This window comes from Pituophis catenifer, unplaced genomic scaffold (assembly GCF_029215685.1).
Source record: "Pituophis catenifer annectens isolate HBS135680 unplaced genomic scaffold, rPitCat1.0.hap2 SCAF_3, whole genome shotgun sequence".
Classification (NCBI taxonomy): Eukaryota; Metazoa; Chordata; class Lepidosauria; order Squamata; family Colubridae; genus Pituophis; species Pituophis catenifer.
This window is the reverse complement of record NW_027256883.1, coordinates 93,083,668-93,108,189: the sequence shown is the minus strand read 5'-3', so window position 1 is coordinate 93,108,189 and position 24,522 is coordinate 93,083,668. Positions and strand designations below refer to the sequence as shown.

Sequence of the window (24,522 nt, the reverse complement as noted above, 5' to 3'; positions counted from 1 at the left end):
TGTAAGGTTAAAGTAACAGAATCTTACAAAAGTCTGAAAGCACTTCCACCCTCCCCTGCCTTTACTTTCCAGAGAAAGTAGGGAGGGTCCCTTCTGAGATACTTTCTCCACCCCCTTTCTTTCTGTGGTCTTTCTCTTGTCCAACTGTTGTCCTGATTGTGGCTCTTTCTACAATCTCCCAAAGTTATTCTCACAACACATTAATAAAAACACATGGTTCTTTTATTTTAGTGTAATAAAAAATCATGTGAGAATGGGTAATATGCTGAATTATGATATCTTGTCTTATGACTTTTCCAATGATGATTTTGTTTAGATCAAAATATGCACAACCTATGACCCAATGATTGCAAAAACAACAACAACAACAAAAACAATAACCAGAACACTTTAACATAATTGCAAAGTTGCTTTGCAATATGGAAAGATTTAAAAGAATACTTCAGGTTGGAGAAATTACGTTGTGGAAGGATTTCCTCAAGAATGTCTCAACTGGGAAAAATTGAATTTTCTGGCAGAACAGAGATCTAACCATGTAATTAAGCCCATGTTAGATTGTCCAGTTTTTAAAAGCTGCTTGGGATAATGAGATTGGGATAATGAGATTCTCTAGAATTAACGAAAGGATATTTAATTGTTTTGTTGATCATTATTGTTCTTGCTCCAGGTACCCCACAAAGAGCTTTTTCCCTTGTGGAATCAAATATTTCTTTGGACACGCAGACCTAGAAATTACTGAGCATGATTTATTGTTCTTACAGAAATGGAGGGTGGACTCCATGGTCAGCTTGGTCTCCTTGCAGCACCACTTGTGGAATAGGCTTTCAAGTACGTCAACGTTCCTGCAATAACCCAAGCCCTCGCTACGGAGGTCGTGTATGTGTTGGGCAGAACCGTGAAGAGAGGTAAGAGGCTAATATCTCCATCATCTGCTTCCCCTTTGTTTGTATCTGTGTTACCATGTTGTATTTCTTTAATGTATTTCCTTAATTCTAAAAATAGAGTATAACTGGACTTACCTCACAGAATATAGAAAAAAATTAAATAAAATTAAAATGATTAACATTAAACAGATAAAATTAAAATTAAAGAGAAAAAATTGAAGAAGAACTCCTTTTAGGCTTACATATTAAAATGGAGATAATCCATGTTGGAAAATATAAAACACGGTTACTGTGATCTGGAAATCTACAGGTGAATGAAGGAAAAAGCATCCATCAGAAAATATAAAATTAATACAAGATGATGGTATTGATCTGATACCACTGTTTTGCAAACCAGGAGATGCCCCAAATTAGTAATTACAGTACAAGCTACCCCAAAACCCAAATCAAACAATATAATTTTAAAGGCAAATTATTGCATTCATTCATGGATGAAATGAGCTGATATTAACCATCTTTTTCAAAGTTGATCCAGAGATAATTATTTTGCAACACATAAATAAAAGAAACCAAAATATTCTAACATACTTCCAGTATGTTCTTCCAACAATTATTATTGTTTTCAGTAGTTACCTGGAAATTTCTTCTTCCTGGAAACAGAGGCTGAAAGAGAATCGTATCAGTTTTAAAGGAAGAAAACATTTTCATTTCTGGGAATTGAGGTGTTGAAAGAATTGATTCCATCTAGATGCTAGAATTCAGTCTAAGAGAAAAGTGTGTATTCTGTTCAGATGCTGTCCATCATTCGAACGCCAGCTGTGATTGTCAGACCTGAAATTTTATTTTACAATCTAACGACTAATGTAGTCTTCTATACCATGCTCACTATAACTCTATGAGTATACGTACATGTATTTTTTAAAGCAGAGAAAAGGGCAAAAAATGCCGCCACAAGAATAACAAACGTAGGCTCAGACAGACATTTTAGCCATGCAGTTTAAGAAAAATGTGAATAAACGGAGACATTATACACAACTATAATTTGGAAAGACATAAAATAAAGAGATGTCTCCCCAAGTATAGACGTGAGAAGGAGCCAATGAAAGCAAATGCTTATGAATTTCAGGACAGATAAGATCCTTCGTTACACATCATGCATTCTGATTGTGTGTTAGCAATGCATGCTGCATGTAACTCTGTGCTGGAATATAGACAACAGGTAATCCATTACAAGGTAGTCCATTAATTGCAGCTGCTAGCTTACTTAGGATAATATGAGCATGTGTCAGAAAAAAATGGAATTCAGTTGTGGTTGTGACATCCTGGCCAGAAAATGCCAGATTGATTGATACTTTCCTTTCCATGGATAGACAACATTGTATAGCATTTAAGCTAGATACGACTAAAGCTGGTAACTCAGTCTACATTTTATATTATTAAGAAAGTTGTCTAATACCCTTGATTGACCAAACCTCTGATGGGTGATGATGAAACTTAGTATTTGTGGGCCTATCTGCAAAAAGAACAAAGAAATAACAAATTAAAAAAAGAATTTGTTGTGTCTATGAAACTAAGGGAGTAGGAAGGATGTAATAGATCTAAATGAAGGTAGTCTGATCTTGCAGAATGGAGTTGATTGGTATATGCAGGGAGGAGTGTAGGATTAATTATGAATGCAAAATATATGTTAAAAATATGAACTGTTACCATCTGGGGTTGCAAGTACATCTGAAAATAGGAATTCTTAAAAGAGAAGATAGCCAGTGAATAGTGGTAAAGAAGAAAGGCTGGATGAGTTTTGGAGAAAATTGTGCAACCTAAAAGAATGAAATCTGGGGGAGGAGAGGACTCATTTTTCTGGGTGACATGAATAGATTGGTTGGAACAACACAAGACAATAAAATAAACAGTCATTTGGAGTTTCAAGATGAACACGCTTAGAACTGCTAACAAAAAATTATATTTCATAAATGTAGTTTAAGCATTAACCTATTCATACAGACACATGGGAAAAAATGAATATAAAAACAAAAGCAAGGCAGATTTGATCATTTACAATGAAAGGTTGGTAGAATTAGTTAAAAATACAATAGCAATGAAGGGTTATAAATGTGGGATATTTTTTCATAGCATGAAGTGTAGATCTTTAAGGAAAATGCGCATAGAAAGAAAAAACTCTCTGGAGTGAAAGTAGGATGATTGAAGGAAGAGAAAGTATAGATCCTATTTGAATAAGTATTAGAAAATGCATTAATTTCCCATCAAAATGGGTGAAAAGTGGAAATAAGAAAAAGTGTGGAAGCAGCTTGGAATAAAAAACAGTTATGTTTGTATTATTATAATAATATATGACTGATGATGTATTATAAAAAAGTTGTTTTGGAAATGGGTGAAGAGAACTAAAGAAGTTTTCAATAGATTGAATAAAATTAAAAATAAAAGTGATGAAGTGATGCAGAAAAAAAATGAAAAAGGATAAAACTGAAATGAGGGAATGTTGGAAAGAGTATTTTAGAGATCTCGAAAGAATCATAGCACTGTGGCAAAGATCAGAACTAGAAAAAAATGATAAGGGTTAGCCTCTGACTAAAAAGTAGTGGAAATGATTGATTAACTAATTAAGAATAGCAAGTGTATTAATCAGTTTAACCTACCCAACACCATCTTCTCCTTCATTTGGAGATTCATTGGTCATATAGGTTTTTAGGTTTAGGTTTTATTTGATTTATATACCGCCCTACTCCCGAAGGACTCAGGGCGGTGAACAGCCACAAGATAAAACACATAAATACGAAATTTAAAAGCAAAATAAAACCAAATTAAACAATTTGGCCCAAGACAGATTTAAAACACCCCAATAATTAAGAACAGATTAAAATTTACATTTTAAAAGAGAAAAAAAGGGAAAATTAGGCCAGGCCAGCCTGATGGAATAAAAGGTCTTGAGAGCGCAGCGGAAGGTGCGCAGATCCGGGATCCTCCATATCTCCGGGGGGAGCTCATTCCAGATATAGAGAATGAATGAAAATGAAGTCAACAGGTGTGTGAGAAAAGAGTGAGTGAGTTAAGAGGAATGTAAAACCCAAGGAAACCTGTCCTCCAAAAGAGAGTGGTGGGAAAGTAAAGAATAAAAAGAATGGATAACTGAATTATTGCCATTTTCTGAATTTTAGCATCATATTACCTTTTATTATAACCTGTGTGGTTCAGCCATTGGTTCATTGTTACTAATAATCTCTTTGCACATCACAGTTTGAGAATCATGGTAGAAATATTAATGTCCATCAATTTGGATAGATTCATAAAGGGAATTAGGCAAATCCATGGCTATGAACAGCTGTTTGTCACAATGCATATATTACTTTTATAAGGAAGATGGCAAACGTCATACATATTGCTGATATAAACATATGTTTACCTTCCTAATGTTTCTGTTTAGGATTGCTGATTTCCTGGTCCATGATTCACTTGGGCAAATGAGGAAGAACTGTTGATCTATCACAAAACGCTTGGAGATCAGTCAGTTATCCAAGTTTATTATTTTGCTCAAGGATCACAGTTTATGCCTGCTGCTACAGTTAAATTGTTAGGACCAAGCTAAAAATCAGGTCCTGAATGTAGTACTTGGTATAGGAAGCAGGAGTCAGTAAACTTTAATCCAGTCTGTAAACCAGGGGTGTCAAACTGGCGGCCTGCGAGCTGGATGCGTCATGCACAGGCTACGCCCACCCCAGCTCTGTGAGTGGAAAAAATGTCACAAAACATCACATGACGGCAACATGATGCGGCGAGTTTGACACCCGTGCTGTAGACAAAAACAAGTGGTCCTCAATTTACCACAATTGAGCACAAAATTTCTGTTGCTAAGTGAAACAGTTAAGTGAGTTTTGCCCCTTTTTAATGACCTTTTGGGCCACAGTTGTTAAGCAAATCACTGCAATTGTTAAGTTAGCCAGACACTTGTTAAATGAATTTGGCTTCCCCATTGACTTTGTCAGAAAGTCACAAAAGATGATCACATGACCCCGGGACACTGCAATTGTCATCCTACTTATTAGTTGAAACTAATCCACAACTCTGTTGGACTAGTCCACTTTTCATTGTGTGCATGTGTGTGTGTGCATTATTGACCCCTGGTGAACTACTTGGACTAGTCCTTGTACTTGAACCTAAACAGAGTATGGATAGCCAGAAATGGCTCAGGATCAGCATTAACCATTGGTATTAGTGTGTACATGCCATGTCAGATAATATATTTTTCTCATGTTTGACAGGGCTCTGTAAGATACGTTCCAATTCTTAAATCCCTTTCGGATAATTTTATTTTCAAATATGCATGTGTATATACATGTGTGTGCATGTATATGATATAAATGTGTGTGCACGTGTGTTTCTGTCACACTTGTATTTTATACCACTATTTCAAAATTTATCCAGATTGCTAATTTTAATTTCTCCTTGTGGAATATTTGTAGCCTAAACAAGCCTGTTAGCATATTTTGATACAAATATAATATAATATAATATAATATAATATAATATAATATAATATAATATAATATAATATAATATAATATAATATAATATAATATAATATAATATTGTCTTTTAGCCAATTTTAGCTTTTCTTGGCTATCTTGACATTGTAAATTTAGTTTTCAATAATTTGGATATCTGAATACCAATTCTTTTATGATGGCTAACAACCATAATAAAGTTAAGCTTTCTTGGCAAGATTTAGAAAGTGGTTTGCCATTGTCTCCTTCCTAGGGCTAAGAGAGAGAGAGAGAGACTGGCCTAGAGTCACCCAACTGATTTCACACCTAAAACAGGATTAGAATTTAGTCTTCTGGCTTCTAGTTTAGTGCTGTAATCACTATGCTAAACTTGCTCTTGGTTCAGCTAATACTGGGAGATAATTTCAAATCCTTCTAGGAAAAAGAATGCCAAAGGAAGTTGAACTATTACCAAGGTGGCCAGATTTTAACATTGGTAACATTGGAGGTTCTATTTATTTATTTATTTATTTATTTATTTATTTATTTATTTATTTATTTATTTATTTATTTATTTATTTATTTATTTATTTATTTATTTATTTATTTATTTATTTATTTATTTATTTATTTATTTATTTATTTATTTATTTATTTATTTATTTATTTATTTGCAAAATATTTTTTATTTTTTCCAACATAACACATAAAATACATCTCTTTCGAGAGCGAAGTCTCGATCCAGTCATGAATAGATACAATCGCTTACATTTTAAAAAAGCTCCATTCACAATTTCCCATTATAACTTTTAAAATTCAAAGTCAAAACATAGAAAAATTTTTAGTCATAAACTCTAATATCTTGATCAGAACCATTCTATTATATCACCACCAATTTAATTTCCAAGTACACATTTAATTCATTGTTATGTTCATTTATAAATTCAATTATCTCTGGTTCTTTTCCAAGCTCTCTTCATTACACCTTTTAACATCAATATTAAAACATTAAAAAAAGGAAAAAAATATTCTAATCTCTTAGTCTAATTATTTACCTTACAATTTCTAACCACACATCGTAGTTTCAACTTAGATACAGCTCTATTTTTTATTTCAAATAATAAATCAAAATTCAGTCCATATGTCTTAATCTCTTGACCCCTTCATCAGATCTTTAACCCTTAAAGCTCTGCCAATTTGCCTTTAGTTTTGCATATTTCATGTTCTCAAATTTATCTCAAAATCCCTATCCTCCTCCCTATCTCCTCCTAATTGGCTGATTTCCAGCATTTTATTGTTTGGCTGATTAACAGCATATCCTCCTCCATATCTCCAACTTTTGTTTGGCTGATTTCCAGCGTGCTTTATTTTGGCTGATTTCCAGCATAATCACCTCCATATCTCCTCCCATTGTTGGCTAGTGTCCAATGTATTATATTTTGGCTGATTTCCAGCATCGTCTCCTCCATCCTCCCATTATTATTTGGCTGATTTCCAGCATACTTTATTTTGGCTGATTCCCAGCATAGTCACCTCCATACCTCCCCCCGTTGTTGGCTAAAGTCCAACGTATTATATTTGGCTGATTTCCAGCATCGTCTCCTCCATAACTCCCATTATTATTGGGCTGATTTCCAGCATATTTTATTTTGGCTAGTTTCCATTTTAATTAATTCACATATAACATAAATTGCCTTTTCACTGCCACAATTTTAACTCAGCATAGTTTTTAACAAATATCTTCTCATCCATTTTCTCCTAGGTTGTAAATTCCCTTTAAAATAATCTACTTCATATTTATTTTAAATCTCAAAAATTCATTTAAGCATTTAGAACATTTAGAAAGGTCTTATACTCAATCATTTATAGTCTCATTTCATAACTAAGTACATCTGTCTATATAATCCAATTTAAAAGAATTGGAAATAGAAGGTGAAAGAGAAAAAGAAAGAAGAGCAAAAACAAGGAAGCAAAGAAGAAGAGAGAAGGGAAGACAAAAATAGAAAAGAACAAAGAAAGTATCAAAAAGAAAATAAAGAAAGAAGAAAAAACAAAAAAACTGAAAAGTAACAAAGGGGAACAAACAAAACTACAACAAATATATATATATATATATATATATATATATATATATATATATATATATATATATATATATATATATATATATATATATGTCTTTTTCTTTTTTCATAGGCTTTTATGTGCATATTCTTTCTAGCCAGGTTCCACCTATGTAAGCTAAGGGCTGAAGAACAACTTAGCTTACATAGGTGGAACCTGGCTAGAAAGAATATGCATATATATATATATATATATATATATATATATATATATATATATATATATATATTTCTTCGTATCCGTATTCAGACTTCAGATATTCATTACATTTCTAATTTAATCAAACTGTGTTATTTTTCTTGTCTCATAACCTGCTGTATTCCATTTAATCTTTTTTCCATCTGTCCAAAATTGTTCTTTTTCATTTTCAATATTACCACTGTTAAGAATTTTATAGTTTGATTCGTTTATATCCTTCCATGTATAATCAATTCTTCTTTTAGTGCCACGCCTTTTTTCCTTTTGTTGTTGCGCCTATAAATCGAATTATAATTATCCATTTTATTTCTTCTTTCTTTCCATCAATAAAGTTTCCAACAGACAAATTGAGTCTCTCCAAAATCAAAGCTTATTTGTTGCCAAAGTAACGAGACACAGTTTCTCTTCCAGATTGCTAACAAGCCACAGTTATACTTTCACTTCCTCACAGTCTCCATTTTGTGTATTCCAAGCCTATCCGCTTGTCTTTTCCCTTTGTTTAAAAAGGTCCCGCTCATCAACTCTTTCCTTTTCTCTCTTCCAAGAATAATCCATTCCCATTTGGTAAAAAGAAACAGTTTTTCAAAGTTTATAGCTCCCCAAAAGAGCAGTCATTCCCAATTAGCAATAAAGTCTGCAAACCTTTATAAAGTTAATGGGTCTTTCCCTTTTAAAAACCATTTTGTAAATCTTCTTGCCCCGATCCTCCGTAGCCGCTAATTAAGGCTGGGGCACATTTGTAATCCACAATTTAAGAACTGTTCCCGCCTGGGTTTAGTCTTGCTTACCCGGCTTCCGAACACCTCACTCTCCCATTCTCTTCTTCCTCCTGCACAGTGCTTTCTCTGGTTGGCGTGGGCTTCGAGACAGTCGCCATGACTGCCGCTCCCCCGCCGCCGGCTCAGAGGACTTTCTTCGGCCCCAAGGGACCTGCCCATCCCTCTCGGCCGTCCAAGGGGTCCCTCTCTCTTCCCCTGTCCCTACAGGACAGGGTAGGTCTGCAGTCCAAAAATCGGGACTTTTTTAAAACGCCGCGGGACAAATTGTTAAAAATCGGGACTGTCCCGCCAAAAGCGGGACATCTGGTCACGTTGACTATTACAGCTTTTCTAGCATTGCTAGAGATTGAGCTAAATTAGCTTTAAAACAGAGGGTTTAAGGAACAGAAGGCCACACTGCTGCCATCCCATGGGATGTATTTATAAAATAATCAAATTTTAGTTCCCAAACCAGCTTCATATTTATTTCAATATTTTACTTCTAAATTTAAGAGAGTTTTAAATGAAGCCTGTTTTAATGCCCTCCCCAAAGCTGATTTAGAAGGGTAATATAAGAACATTCCTTCTGAAGTACAGTATTATCCCTGTAGCATGGGTATCATAGAAACCACGGCTCATTTTTTTCCTGTATTGTCAGCATTATAGGGTCATTCATCACCAGCTGATTACCCCTCTTTAAAACTAAATTTCCAGGGCATTCTGCTAATTTCTATTTACATTGTCTGCCAGACAGTCAAGATAGATTGCTAAATTTGTTACCTTATGTGTAAATTCCATTCACAAATTGCCAATAACAGTTATCATCACAGTTAGTGCTAATTTTATTGTTTTAAGATATAAATAGATATAGTATGTCCATTGCAATTTACACTATTAAACATTGGAGCCTTGCCTATTGAGTCTTTAAACTTTCTGTCTTTTAAGATTAAACCATTTGTGGAAGAAAAAAATAAGTAAATATTGCTTCCTGGTTAATTCGAAACAATGCTTATTATGTTTAACTGACTGATTTAATTTATTAAAACAAATATCCCTAGGCTGGGCTTCCCTGGATGTGTTATAACATACATATAGCATGGTTGTTGACATTCTGGCTGGGAGTGATAGGATCTGTAGTCCAAGCTATTCCAACACACTAGAAGTGAACGAGGCTGGGAAAGTCTACTATCTAGATAGTTGTGGGTCTCTGATCAGTGAGGTAGAACTCTTGCCTAGTCAGAGTTAGTAATAAATTATTTAGCCAAAAAACACCCATTTTCTTTTTTAGGTATAAAAGGGATTTTATCCTTAGTACTGTATTTTTTGGAGTATAAGACGCACTTACCTTTTTTGGTTGTTGTTGTTTTAAGGTTTTTTTTTATTTTTTAGACAAGCACACATACAAACATACAATGTATTTTCTTTGAACAGAGTATTTGGCTGGTTCACAAATTTAAACAGTGCTTAGTCATTTCAATTAAATTTACAATTTCTATATTTCCTTTTTGCCATATTTATTCCTCCTCTATTTTTTTTAAAAAACCAATATTACCCTTCATTCTCATCTCTAATCTTAATCAAATTCAATTTTTCCCTTCTATTCTATATTATACCCCTTCCCATTGTCATCTATTTTCTTTGAATTTTTTTTTTATTTTTAAACAAAACTTAAAACATAAAACAATTGTTATCTGTTACAATTACAGAAAGTGTATTGATCGGTTACAAATCTTTTGTGCTTAATCCTCTATCCCACATTTTCTTATTTAACAGTTTATTACATTATTATTCTCATTTACCAATTATTTAACAGTACTTTATCCTCTATAAGAGGGGGAAACCCCCCCCTTTATATGTTTTATTATCTTATCCATTTCATATTTCATATTTCATTTCCATTCTTTCTTGTCTAACCATTGATAAAATAAATCCCATATCAAATAATATTGTTTATCTTCTTGTTCCCTAATTTCAAATGTCAATTTACTCATTTCAGCACACTCCAAAATTTTCTTGATAATGTCATCATCCGTGGGTATCTTCTCACCTTTCCAGTTTCTAGCAAATACAATTCTAGCTGCAGTTAAAACATTCACAATTAAATATCTCATTTCTCTATTGTATATTTCTGGTAAAATCCCCAATAAAAATATCTCTGGTTTAAAGTCAATATGTTTCTTTGTCATTTTTTCCAGCCATTTGTGGATTTTAGTCCAATATCTTTTAGCTTCTGCACATGTCCACCACATATGGTAATATGAGCCCGGAGTCTGATGACACTTCCAACATTTCTCCGATTTATTCTTGTACATTCTGGCTATTCTCGCCGGGGGTAAATGCCACCTGTAAAACATCTTATACAAGTTTTCCTTATATGCTGTTGACATTGTCATTTTATAATTTTGTGACCATAATTTTTCCCATTTCTCTAAGTCAATCCCATGACCCACATTTTTCCCCCATGCAATCATTGTTTCTTTAACTTGTTCTTCTGCCAATTTAACTTCTAATAAATGACTGTACAGTTTTTTAATTACATGGTCATCAGAACCTGTTAAGATTTTATCTAAGTTTGTCAAATTACTATAAAAACCCTCCTTTTTAGAATCTTCATCATATCTAGACTATATTTGCATATATGAAAACCAATCCATTTCAAGCTCTTGTTCTTCTAATTCTTGCTTCGACTTAAGTTCACCCCTTTCATTTAATAATTCACCCTATCTAACAATTTGTTCCTTCCTAAATGTTATTGCGTGTGAGACTGCTTCAATAGGTGATAACCAGACTGGAATTTTTAAGTAGTAACATTGTTTGATTTTCTCCCAGTTTAATAACGAAGACTCTCGTATCATATGTCTTCTGAAATAACCCTGTACTTTGGTACTTTTATACCACATAAAAGCGTGCCAACCCAACAGCAAATCATATCCTTCTAAGGTCAATAATCTAATATTCCTTAGTGTTATCCATTCTTTAATCCACATCAAGTTACAAGCTTGATAATACAATTCCCAATCTGGCAAACCAAAACCTCCTCTCGATCTAACATCTTGCATCAATTTTAATTTTATCCTTGCCTTTTTGCCCTGCCGTATATATTTTAACACCATTTTATTTAAATCTTCAAAATATTTTTCCCCAACTTAATTGGGATTGTCTGAAACAAGTATAAAAGTCTGGGCAGTATATTCATTTTAATAGTTGATATTCTCCCTATCAATGATAGCTGCAAATTCTCCCATTTTGTTAGTTCTGTCACTATCTGTTGTTTAAGCTTATCATAATTATTCTCCTTAAGAGTACCACATCTTGCTGTCAAATGTATTCCCAGATATTTGACCTTATTCATGACCTGCATCCTTGATACTTCTGCCAATTCTTCTTTCTGTTTTTTAAACATATTTTTTGTCAACATCTTCGTTTTATCTTTATTTATTTTCAAACCAGCCACTTTCCCAAAGTCTCCTATTTTATCTATCAATTTGTTTACGGATTGAAGTGGTTCTTCCAAGATAAACACCAGGTCATCAACAAATGCTTGCAATTTATATTCTTGATTTTGAATTTTCATTCCTTTTATTCCTTTTTCTTCTCTGATATTTCTGTTTAGTACTTCTAATGTTAATACAAACAACAATGGTGACAATGGACATCCTTGTCTTGTTCCTTTTTGTATTTCAATAAATTCTGTCATCTCTCCATCATTATTTTTGCTGTTTGTTTATAATCTATAGCTTGAACAAATTTCTCTCCAAAGCCCATCTGTTTCAGTTGTAGTATCATAAACCGCCAGTTCACATTGTCAAAGGCTTTCTGTGCATCTAAAAACATCAAAGCCATTTGCTTTTCTGGGTGCGCATCATAATATTCCAATGTATCCAAAATTATCCTCAAATTATCTCTAATCTGCCTTTTTGGCAGAAATCCATTTTGATCCGGGTGTATAAAATTATTTAGATATCTTTTAAGTCTTTCTGCTAGTATTGTAGCGAAGATTTTATAGTCTGAACCTGGCCTATAGTTTTTGACTTGTTGTAGATCGGTATCTTCTTTTGGAATAAGTGTAATATATGCTTCTAACCATGAGTTGGGTATTTTCTTCTTTAACATTACTTCATTCATAATTTCTAATAGTGGGAGACTCAGTGATTCCTGCAAAGTCTTGTAATATTCCGCCGGTAATCCATCTGGACCTGGTGCTTTCCCACTTTTTTGTTTTTTAATTGCCTCTGTCAACTCCATCATTGTTATATTCCCTTCTAACATCATCTCAACATCTTTTGGAATCTGAGGTAAATTCGCCTTATGTAAATATTGTTTAATATTTTCCTCTTCTATCTTTTCTTTTTCATATAATTTTTTATAATAGTCTTCTACAATGTTCTTCTTTTCCTCATTTCCAAATCTAATTTGTCCTTGATCATCTATTAACTGTGTTATTTTCCTTGAGTTTCTTTCTTTTTTCAATTTATATGCTAGCCATCTGCCTGGTTTATTAGCATCTTCAAAATATTTCTGTTTAGCATTCCTAATTTTTTGTGCTAGCTCTTCTTTCTCTAATAACCCCATTTTATGTTTAATCGTGTCCATTTTTATTTTAATATCTTTTTTTTGTGGGAACTTCTGCAATTCTTTTTCCAATGTCTTATAGTCATCCTCTAGAGTCTTATATACTTGCCTTTTCTTAATGTTTCTTTTCTTTACATAGTCAATAATCAGGCCTCTGGCATAGGCTTTCATGGTATCCCATCGATTCTGCAGTGATGTATCCTCTTTTCTATTTTCTTTTTTAAAAAAGGCTAATTCTTTCTCCATCTTCTGTAGGAAATCCTTTTCTTTTAATATTGTAGTGTTTAAGGTCCATCTGGACCTTCTCCTTTGTCCTTTCCATCTCATCATCATTGGATTATGATCTGCCCAAGTATTAGCCTCTATGGCTATTTCTTCTATGTTCGAAGTCAAGTCCATTGTCAACTATATCATATCTATTGGAATAAAAAGTATATTGTCTATTTTTTGCGTTTCTTTCTCTCCATATATCTTTTAAATTTATTTCCTCTATCATCTTAAAGATTTCGGCAAAGTTTTCCTACTTTGTTTTGTTGTCTTTTGTGCATTATAATCCATTTTCTCATCTACTATTCCATTGAAGTCTCCCATCATACAAATGTTTTCGTAGTCCAGCTCTATTAATTTCAAATGTAATTTTCTATAAAAGTTTTCTTGATTATCATTAGGAGCATATATCGCTGTTAGCAAAATTTTCCTGTTATTGTCTATTATTTCCACCATCAGAATTTGTCCTTCTCCATCTTCATAATTTTTTTCCGCTAATATTGTATCTTTGATGTACAAAACCACTCCTCTTTTCTTACATTGTGGCAAAGAAGCAAATAATTTCCCTAGTTTGGGCTGTACCAAAAGTGATTCATGCTGCTTTTTAATATGCACTTCTTGTAAACAGATTATGTCCATTTTCAATTTCTCCAATTTGTGAAATGTTTTTCTTCTTTTAGTTGCTATATTAAGTCCATTTATATTTATTGTAATTAGTTTTTTCTCCTCCAGTTCACGTTGTTCTTTGTATTCTATAGCACCTCCTACTGCACCTTCTGATGCACTCTCCTCTTTTCCCATCATCAGGAGATCCTCTTCTTCTAGTTGGAGCAGTGACTCTTCCCTTCTTGGCTCAACATCTTTTTCTCTTATATATTCCACAAGAAATGCTTTAGCTTTGTCAATTGAATCTATTTTAAATCTTTGCGTTTGCCACGTAAACACCAATCTTCTGGTATCAGCCATCTATAATTCACTCCTTTCTGGAGCAATATTTTTGTCAAAAATTGATACTCTCTTTTCAGCTCTCTTACTCTTCTCGGTATTTGTTTCAACACCGTAATTTCCTTGCTCTTGTATTGTAACGCCTTCTCTTTTGCTATCTGCAATATTTGTGTTTTGATTGATTTTTTGATAAATCTTATGTGGACTTCTCTTAGTAGTTTATTTCTTATTGCATATCTAGTATATACTCGGTATATTTTGTCAACGCCATCAAACATTTTTTCTTTAGAAATTTCTAGAGCTCCTGCAAGAATTTCTATCATTTTTTCCGCCAAATTTTCTCCTTTTTCTTCCTCCACATTTTGAAATCTTAAGTAAAATTCTGATTTATCCATCTCCCATTCTAAGCCGCTTCTATCACGTTCAACTTCTTCTAATCTATTATCCATATCTCTGATTTTTTTTATCTCCTTGTTCCTCTTTTTCTTCAATTTTTTCAAGTCTGTCTTCATATTTCTTCATCATCTGTTGTATATTCTCCACTTTTTTATCTGTTTTCTCTATTTTGGATTTTATATCTTGTATTCCTTGCAAAATCATCTGCATTGTCGCATCTTTTTCTTTCTCACGTTCTTTCTCTTTTTCCTGCTGAAGCATTGTCTGTATTGCTCGTTGTCCTCCCGCTAGTGATGAGGAGGGGGTCGATCCAGCAGAACTAATAACTGCTGCTTTTTTGCTCATTTCTATGAGTAATCCAACTCAACACAGCGAGATAATATATCTTCAGGTTCTTCTCAACCCTAATCCGTTTTGTAGATGGCAGGAAATTACAAAAGGATAAAAAGAAAAAAAATAAAGAACAGAAAAAAAACCATAAAAGGGAAAATGAAGCCAAGCCAAAAAAAAAAAAAAAAGTACCCCCCAGAAGAAACCAACACTCTTCAGGCTCTTGTGTGCCCTAATCCAATCATCTGAAATAGCCAAAAACAAATTCAAGTAAAAATCTCCAATCAGCAGGTGGAAAAGAAAAAGAAAAAAGAGAAAAAAAAAAGACCAAAGGAGAAACAGGAAAAGTTTCTTCAGACTCTTGTATGTCTTAATCCACTTGTGTTAGGTAGCCAAAAACAAATTCGAATAACAATCTCCAATCAGTAAATTAAAAAGATCAAAAGGAAAAAAAAAAGATTCTTCAGGCTCTTATGTGCCTTAATTCAATTAAGTAAACACTTATTGTGAAGGAATAAAAGAATAAAAGAAAAAGAAAAAGGGAGGAAAAAAAATATATGTATATATCTGTTCCAATGTTTTAAAAGTAAAAATGTTAGTGAAGTGGAAGGATAGAGTTAGAGAGGGAAAGAATTTCCATCTTACATAAAAGTCCACAACTGTGTAGCATTCAGAATCTCTTTCTTGTGCACATTTAATCTAACAGCTCTCTTTTCCAGATCCGCTGTTATTTTCTTCTTTCCAGTTTTAATCGCCTTTCAACAATGCTTCTCTCAGCAAGACACCTGTATAAACATACTTGTAGACACTCTTTGATGTCCTTTTTGAATTTTATCTATAAGTTAGCCAAGTGGCCTTGAAAAATAACACAGTTGCTACTTTTTTCCCCCTTTCCCCTCAGTTAAAAAACAAAACAAAAAGAAGATACAATGTTTCAATCCACTAGATGGCAGTGTCTCTTATTTCTTCCACTTTCACTTCTCCTTTCAATTAGCAATATAGCAAAAAGAATATTAAAAAATAAGTCTGCCAAAGACAAAAATGACAAATCTAATTCCAAAATTAGTAGTCACGGTCCACTTCAAAAATTTAATATTTAAGCAGATAAAAAAAAAAGCCTCCTTTCCTCCTTTCCAAACCAGTCCAGTCAAGTTTAAAGTAAGACTTTCCACAGATATCCACACTTAGGAATAATTTATATTTTAGGAAAATTAACTTAAATTCAGGCTCAATTCCGCCGCTAAATTACTTCTATATTAAGTCCTAGTTACATTTGCTCTTCAGGGTGCTTTTAGAGTCAAATTAGAAAACACTCTCACCAGATCGTAACACTTTCACTCATTCTCTTCAGTTCGGGGCTGTCCCAACTTCAGCAGCTTAATGGCTGCTTCTTCAGCACCGGAAAAAAGAGTTTCTCCTGGATCAACCAGGGACTTTGCGGTGTCCCTGGGATCAACAGAATGTGCCCTCCTCTATCACTGTCTCAACAGGACAGTGAGATCCAATTTGGATCATCCCGCAGTGGAGATATCGGTGGTAGTTCCGGAGCCCCGAAAACTTCCCGCCATCTCGTTGCAACGCCAGCCCCCCCCCCATTGTCATCTATTTTTATATCCATCCTCACATTGGTTAATTATGTAATTATGTAATACAGTTGTTTAATACAAATTCAACATTTTTATATAAATCAATTAGTTATAACTATCTTTTTTGTATATTAATCAATATGAACATGAATATTCCAATTATTTCTATGCAATCCAATTTCTTACAAATCAATTAATTATATTTACAATAATAATAAACCAAATAATTTTCTGCATATATTCCTCCAAATCATAACTTAACCGTTTCTGCTTTCAACACAATATACAATTAATAGCATCTCAATTATTACAATTCCCTAGTTAAATAGACCTTTTTTCTTTTGTGTTTTAAAATCTTGAACTCTCCTCTTTTGCCCTAAATTTCCTATTGTTTGCACCTTTTTGCTCACCTTTTTTGGTGAGCAAAAAGAAAAAGAAATCTCTCTCCCTGCCTCATTTTGTCACGTTGCAGCAGAGCCTGCTTTACTTTCAGTTTCGTTTTAGCTAGGAGTGCTCCAGCACTCTTTGCAGCAAGCAAAGAACTTGCAAAACAAGAGCTTGCAAAAGAGCCTGCGCAAAACAGCTGAGAGCAAATCAGAGGCAGATCTAATCAACTTGTGCTAATTGCTAATATGCTGAAGCTGAATGGGACTCTTTTTTCTTGCTGTTTGCTTGCAAGGAGGTAACTGCTGGGAGGCAGAGGCCAAAGGGTGGGGGCCAGTGGGTGGGCAGGGCTACATTCGGTGTATAAGACACACCTAAATTTTCACCCCCTTTTGGAGGGTAAAAAGGTGCATCTTATACTCCGAAAATATGGTAGGTACTCCTATTCTTACTTCATTAGAAGGAACTAGCTTGAAAACTATTGCTTTCTCTTCCTTCTCATTACTTAAAACTGTTGACCACTTTGGAAGCTGAGTAGGACTTGATGGATATGTCAAAGACCATATTACTTGCTTGACAGTTTTTCCATGTCACCTTCTGAATTCTATCTCATCATTTCTGGACACAAGGTCAGTCCAGAGGTCTACCAATCAGAGGCCTAATACTCTTGCATTGTTTATTTTGCAAACCATAAATCCTCTGAGATTTGAGAAAAGAAAAAAAAATAACAGGGAGAGGACTATCAGCAGGGGGAAAGCATTACCTGCTCGCTTGAAATGCTTCCAAGAGGATTAATTGGACTTTGCTCAGACTCCTGTGTTCCAGCAGATTCATTCCGGAAATGAGACTTTGAATCATATTTGAGATTTCTGGGGCTTGCCTGCTCTTTGCTGCAGGGAATGCACTTGTGTGCTGTGCATACAGGGAGGAAAATATAAAACCGGCATCATGCCTCTTTGTTTTATTAAATGCAAAACACTTTTCAAAAATATTAAAATCAGAGCTTTTGGAATGTACCAGCTGCCAATTGTCAGCTATTACTATCTGAACTGTGTGTGAAGTTGAGTGAAATGGAAAACAGGTGAAACTGAATGGCTATCCATAAGTGGCATAAATTGATAAATCCCCTGCTTGAATAAGGCTGACATTGAGGCCGCCTGTGGTTATAATTAAGGCTATGCAGAAGCAAGCCTTTCTAGTTTAGAGGCCCAGTCTGGAGTTCCATAAATGGTTGAATATAGTCAGAGGTGGTTTCTCCAGAGGTGGCTCAATTCTACTTTTTGCCTGCATTAGGAGTTAAGAAAGATGCATTTTTTTTAAACCATGGGAAGATTACAAGCTTATTGATGTCACTTTTTCCAGCAGAATGAAAAGATGTTTGCAAAAAACACAGAGCTTCACAACAGTGTGAAGCATGTCAATTTTCATAAAAGCTATTGCTCCTCTAACTTTGTTATGGGACAGAATGTGATAAAAGTTTGCAATAAGTAGCCCTGCAATGGGTAAGAAAGAAGAAAGAATTTCTGAAAGAACTAGTGATGTCTCCTCTTGAACATGATGGAACTGATAGCTGGTTTGAGACAGAAAAAAACCCCTTCAATGGTTATTTCCACTCAAAAAATCATTTGGCTAGGTCAGCTAGCTGGCAGAGTTCACAAAGTACCATACATAACTGAAAAACTGGGCAAAGTGAGCTGGAACAAATAATATAACTCAGGATCTCTCTATCTTTCTCTGATATTGGAGAAGTCAACGTTTATCTGAATACAAGGGTCACTCTGATGGGATGGCAGACCAAATCTAGTATTCCCACCCTGTGACATTTTACATTAATAGTATTCCTTTCTAGGTGTGGCTGCTATAGTACCAATGTTCTTATAGTATTCTAGAGTTCCAAAGAAACCAACTGATGGTGTCAAGGTCCAAAATCAAGATGGAACCCACTTTAACCCATTTTGTATAAATAAAAACCTGTTCTAGATTTTCTTTTCAACTTCACCTTCAGGATTTGGTCAAATCTGGTTACACCTGTATGTATAATCATGTATTATGTTAAATATTTGCATTTTCTTCTGGTTCAAATTAGGTAGTTAAATGTTAATATCACAGTTGTTGAGGTCCTTTTATTACACAACTTTGGTCTATAAAAGTGAGGAAGCAGTTCAGCACATAGATTTAATTTTTGGAGGAATGCTGTAGAGATACTATACAAATGATCGTTGTTACCTGTTGTCTCTTATCCTTGGTTGACCTTTAGAGGCCAACCCTCAATAAATATGTAAAGGTTCATGTGTATCCATAGTTTGGGCCTTTTTTCTCTCTTTCTGCATGTACAAGATGTTGAACAGAACAGAATAAAAACTTTATTGTCACTTTAAATGTACACTAATCCGCATATATTAAAATGAATTTTCATTGCATTCAGCTCTCAAAAGATAGCCATTATGCATATATCCACATACACACACACACATGATACAAAGAACAATTACAGTCTAGTTTGGATGTATACATACAGTATACATGGCAAAAAAAATATATATCCTGCGAATCTACAAGACAGATGGCATAAGGAACAAAGCTGTTACAAAATCTAGTAGTCCTACTATATATTTGAAACCTCCTCCCAGAGGAGAGCAACAGAAACAGATTGTGAAGTGGGTATGTGGGGTCTTAATGTTTCGAGCTCTAAGCACATAGCGCTTATAAGCAGTATCCTGAATAACAGGAAGCGAGTTTCCTATAATCATCTCAGCTGTCCTTACCACTTTCTGTATGGACCGTCTATCTGAGGCACCACTGCCACCAAATCAAATAGTGATGCAGTTTGTTAAAACCATCTCAGTTTTGCCTCTGTAAAAAGTGGCCAGGCAGAAGGAGGAAGATGTACTCTCCTCATCCAATGCAGAAAATGCAAATGCTGGTTTGTACCCTTCACTAAAGATAAATTATGAAGAGACCAAGTCAGATTGTTGGTTATCTGCAACCCCAGATACTTAATACTATTGACCACCTCCACAGTTGCAGCCTTGATACAAAGTGGAGTATGACTATGCTGGCTCTTTCTAAAATAAAAAACCATCTCCTTTATTTTGTTAACATTCAAACCAGGTTATTTTTATCGCACCAGTCCACCAAAGTCTTTACTTCCTCCCTGTAAGAATCTTCATTGTCTTCCCGGATAAGCCCCACCACTGCTGTGTCATCTGCATACTTCACAATATGAATCGGCACAGACTTGGCACAGCAGTCATGGGCCGTCAAGGTGAACAGTAACGACTCAAGACACAGTCCTCTGGGGAACCTGTACTCAAGGAGGTGGAATTGGAAAGTTCTCTAAGAAGAAACTTTGCCCATACATTTTTTTTCAAAAAACAAAAAAGGGGTAGATTAGGTTGAGCTTTTATTGTTCCTTTATTTGCTCCTCTCCTCTCCTCTCCTCTCCTCCCCTTCTCAGCTCTGTTAGTTGCAGTAGATTTCACTAAGCTAGCTTCATCATTCACCTTGCAGCAGCTGGCCATGTTCTTTGAGTACCTGGTTGAGTTAGCTTTTCTAACTCCAAACAGTGTTAGCTTTTCTGCTCCAAACAGCTATTTCAAAATCACAATGGAGAGGCCTCTTGATCGCTCAGTCAGAACGTAAGCCTATCACAAACAGCTTGTGGCAATCTCTTGATCACACTAGTGAATGCTAGCACTGTCCTGCAGGCTGCTGGAATAATGGTCCTAACAGACTGTAAATAATTTTCAAAGGGGAGAAAAAGAAAAGAGAACATCTGGGGAAAAAAAAAGAAAATCTAAACAATGATAGGAATATCAAATCATGTTATTTTTGCATCCAAGACAAACTTATCTGATCCAAACTTAAAAGGGGATGATGTCTGTAATTTAATTTTCTTTCATTTCTAGACAGGTATATTGATAAATCATATTAATGCAACAGCATATTAAAGACCACATTAAATCTGACCTTGCTTTCTTCCTTACAGGTACTGTAATGAGCATTTGTTGTGTTCTCCGCATGTGTTCTGGACTGGCTGGGGTGTATGGGAACGTTGTACAGCCCAGTGTGGAGGAGGCATTCAGGCTCGGCACCGAACTTGTGAAAATGGTCCAGATTGTCCCGGCTGCAGTGTTGTGAGTAACATCTGCATTCTTTTTTGCTTTTATATTTGTAGGACTTTACCATAAATTTGTGAGTCAAGAAGGTGATGTATGACCCAGAGAAGAATTCAGAAATACACTGATTCATCACTACACAACAAATATCATTTTTAGAACTGTGCATGCTTCAGATATTACCTCCAAATGAGGCTGTGGAGCACATGGGAACATGAATGCAGCACCTCTAAAAGTGGCTGCTTTAGGTTTGCACACTGTAGGATGGAAGTTTGTGCGGCCTGATATTCTGTTGCCAGTCTTCTTCCTGCATGATGGTGGGAGATTGCCCTGAGGCCAGCTGGGAATCCATTCCAGTGCCCTGTGAATGTTTTCATTGTTCCAGTATTTCAGAGTTGTCTTTAACATTAATTCTATACTTTTGCTGAGTTCTGCTGCTGTGCTGGTCTGGACTATATTTTGATTTATGGATTTCTACCTTATTGTTTGGGACTTTTAACTGAGCAAAACCAGAAGCGTCCTGGATAAATGGAATCTATTTATATTCTGTCCACACAAATTCAGGTTAAGAGCATTCTCCATTTCACTTTACCTTTCAGTGGCCTCTGTATTGTAGACTTCCAGAGGAGGATTATTTTGATCTCCCTTAGTGAACCTTTAAGTCTGAGTGGTAAATAAAAGGTCAGAGTAGTCCTATCATAACATAACAGATCAAAGCAAGTTTTCTCTTGTGATTTTTTTTTACTGAGTGGAGTGATTTGGCATTAACCCAAGAGAAGTCAACCATCACACATATTATGTAGGAGAAATGTGTTTCATTTTAGCTGCTGTAATTATGGCTCTCATTTGACTCAATCATAAAGCCTGTTTGTGCTAATTGTATACATAGAGTGAAAAATTAAATATTGTGAAATGAGCAACTAACTTGAAGACCTACAATGAGGCTATTTAATGATGAACATTCTGCAAAGTATTGCAGAGACCATTAGTTTAGATGGTGCGTTTTTCAGTAGAGAAGGAATCCAGAATCTACAACATCACATTTTTAACTAATCAGGGATAGCTAGTTTAATAGCTATGCTTGGCATGCCCATACTGTATGTTTAAGGACTGAATTCCCCCTAGCCCCTTTTTCTTGCTATGGTACTACTTGTGGCATTTGTGATTCTTAATCCAGCCAGTACAGCACAGAAACCAGAAAGAAACTCTAAACATGTTATGACTGCACTGAGGCACTGAGGAAAGGTATAGTTAGGTGGGAATTTAGCTTCACCAATGCATGAGAAAGTTTCATTGAAGAAAAGTACTTGGCCAAATTAGTTGTATCAAACCAGAGTGAGGTAGAGCTGAAAAGAAGCCAGGGTTATGGCACTGGTATCTCATCATTATATCTGTCAGGAAAACATATTAGGAAGGTAAGTTTTTTGCCCATGGAATTTCTTATGTTGGAGCCCTGTGCCATTTCAAACTGCCTTGCTGTTCCCTGACGATAATGGGCAGAAGAGCTGGAATAAACAGAACAGTAGAATTGCTATTTCTAACATACATATGCTGTAGGTGTTTACTTTTGTGGTGATGTGATTTCCCTCATACGTAGCTTTAACCATTCAAATTCTAAATGTTTTGGGACAAGATTATCCAAGAGAAGGGTCTTGATAATTTTCCTCCCTTTCAAATTCCCTTTACGGAGCAATTTGATTGTGGATTTCTAAAGCTATGTTTATACTAGTATCAGTGGATTTTATTTTAAAAAAATAACTCTGGATACAATTTAAAATACTCAGTTTATTTTTTTTTTTAATTTTAAAAAACAAACTTTATTAAACATATAAAAGCAAAATACTACACCATGTGTACACAAAACAACTTAAGAAGACAAAACACATATATATCAATATAAACAACACTACATAAAAAGAAAAGGTGACTTTAGTCACATATCCGTTATCTTATTGACAGTGCATTTTTTTAAAAAAATTTGTTATCATTCAGAATTTTACATTTGCCCTCATTTCTCCGAGTTATCCAATCGTACCATCTATTCCATGGTATATAATATTTTGAGTCTGCCTTATCTTTCAATTCAAATGTTAATTTATCCATTTCCACACAATTACAGATTTTTTGAATTATCAGTTGGTCTGTTGGCAGTTGATCAGTTTTCCAAAATTGAGCTAGGGCAAATCTGGCTGCAGTGACTATATGTAGTATTAAATACATTATTTCTTTCTTATAATTTTCTTTAATCATCCCTAGTAGAAAAATTTCTGGTTTCAGTTCTATTTTTTCCGATGTTATTTCTATTAGCCAAATCCTTATTTTTCTCCAATACTTCCTAATTTTTGGGCAAAGCCACCAGACATGGAAAAAAGCGTCCTATGCCTGCTTGCATTTCCAGCAAGTTGGACTTAAATTTGAATACATTTTTGCTAATCTCGAAGGGGCCAGATACCATCTATACCACATTTTATACTGGTTCTCTTTATAAACCACTGATTATTTCATAATATAATTATTTTCCCACACTCTTTCCCAGTCCTCCAATTCTATTTTATGTCCAATGTTTCTTGCCCATGCTATCATTTGTCCCTTTACTAATTCTTCTGCCAAATCAAATTCCAATAAATGTTTATAAATTTTTGAAATCAATTTTTCCTCCGTGGGTTCTAAAAGTTTATCCAACTGATTTGGTTTTAATTCAATTCCTTCTTCCTCTTGGTCTTTTTTGTATCTTGTTTTTATCTGTAAATAGGGCTACCAGTTTATCTGTATTCCTTGCTCTCTGAGTTCCTCCTGTGTTTTTAATATTCCCTGGGGGGAATATTAATTAGATATTAATATTAATATCTAATATTTCATTATATTTTACCATTTTTTGAATTGCCAATGTATTGGAGTGTATCATCGCCTCCATTGTGAATAGCCATCCAGGAACTTTCATGTAGTGTTTACTTTTAATTTCTTGCCATGTATGAATTAATGAATCTCTTAATATATGATTACAAAAATACCTGTGTTTTGTTCCTGGTATTCCATAAAAAGGCGTGCCACCCCATCATCAAATCATGTCTCTCCTAGGTTAGCAATCTTTGATTTTCCAAATTCACCCATTCCCTAATCCATGTCAAACTCGTTGCTTTATAATATGTTTCCCATGCTGGTAATCCAAATCTACCTCTGGCTCTGTTATTCTGCAATATACATAATTTAATTCTTGCCTTTTTTCCTTCCCATACAAATTTTGTGGTTATTTTATTCAGATTTACAAAAAAAAAAAAATTGTCCAATTTTACTAGAATTGTCTGAAATAAATAAAGCAGCATCAGCAGAACGTTCATTTTTATTGCTGCTATTCTCCCTAATAATGATAATTTCAATTTCCCCCATTTTTCTAAATCCTCTTTTATTTGTTGAACTAAAGTTACATAATTATTCTCCTTTATGGTTGTGCATCTGGCTGTCAA

General features: G+C 34.5%; 1 protein-coding gene across 1 annotated transcript in view; it reads left to right on the top strand.

Moving 5' to 3' along the window:
* Window positions 1-24,522, top strand: part of SEMA5A (semaphorin 5A) — a 143,969-nt gene that overhangs the window by 100,705 nt on the left and 18,742 nt on the right. The window contains exons 13-14 of the mRNA XM_070939125.1: window positions 762-905; window positions 20,929-21,076. Of these exons, the coding sequence (XP_070795226.1) occupies window positions 762-905; window positions 20,929-21,076 (292 nt within the window). The remainder of the gene's footprint in view (window positions 1-761; window positions 906-20,928; window positions 21,077-24,522) is intronic.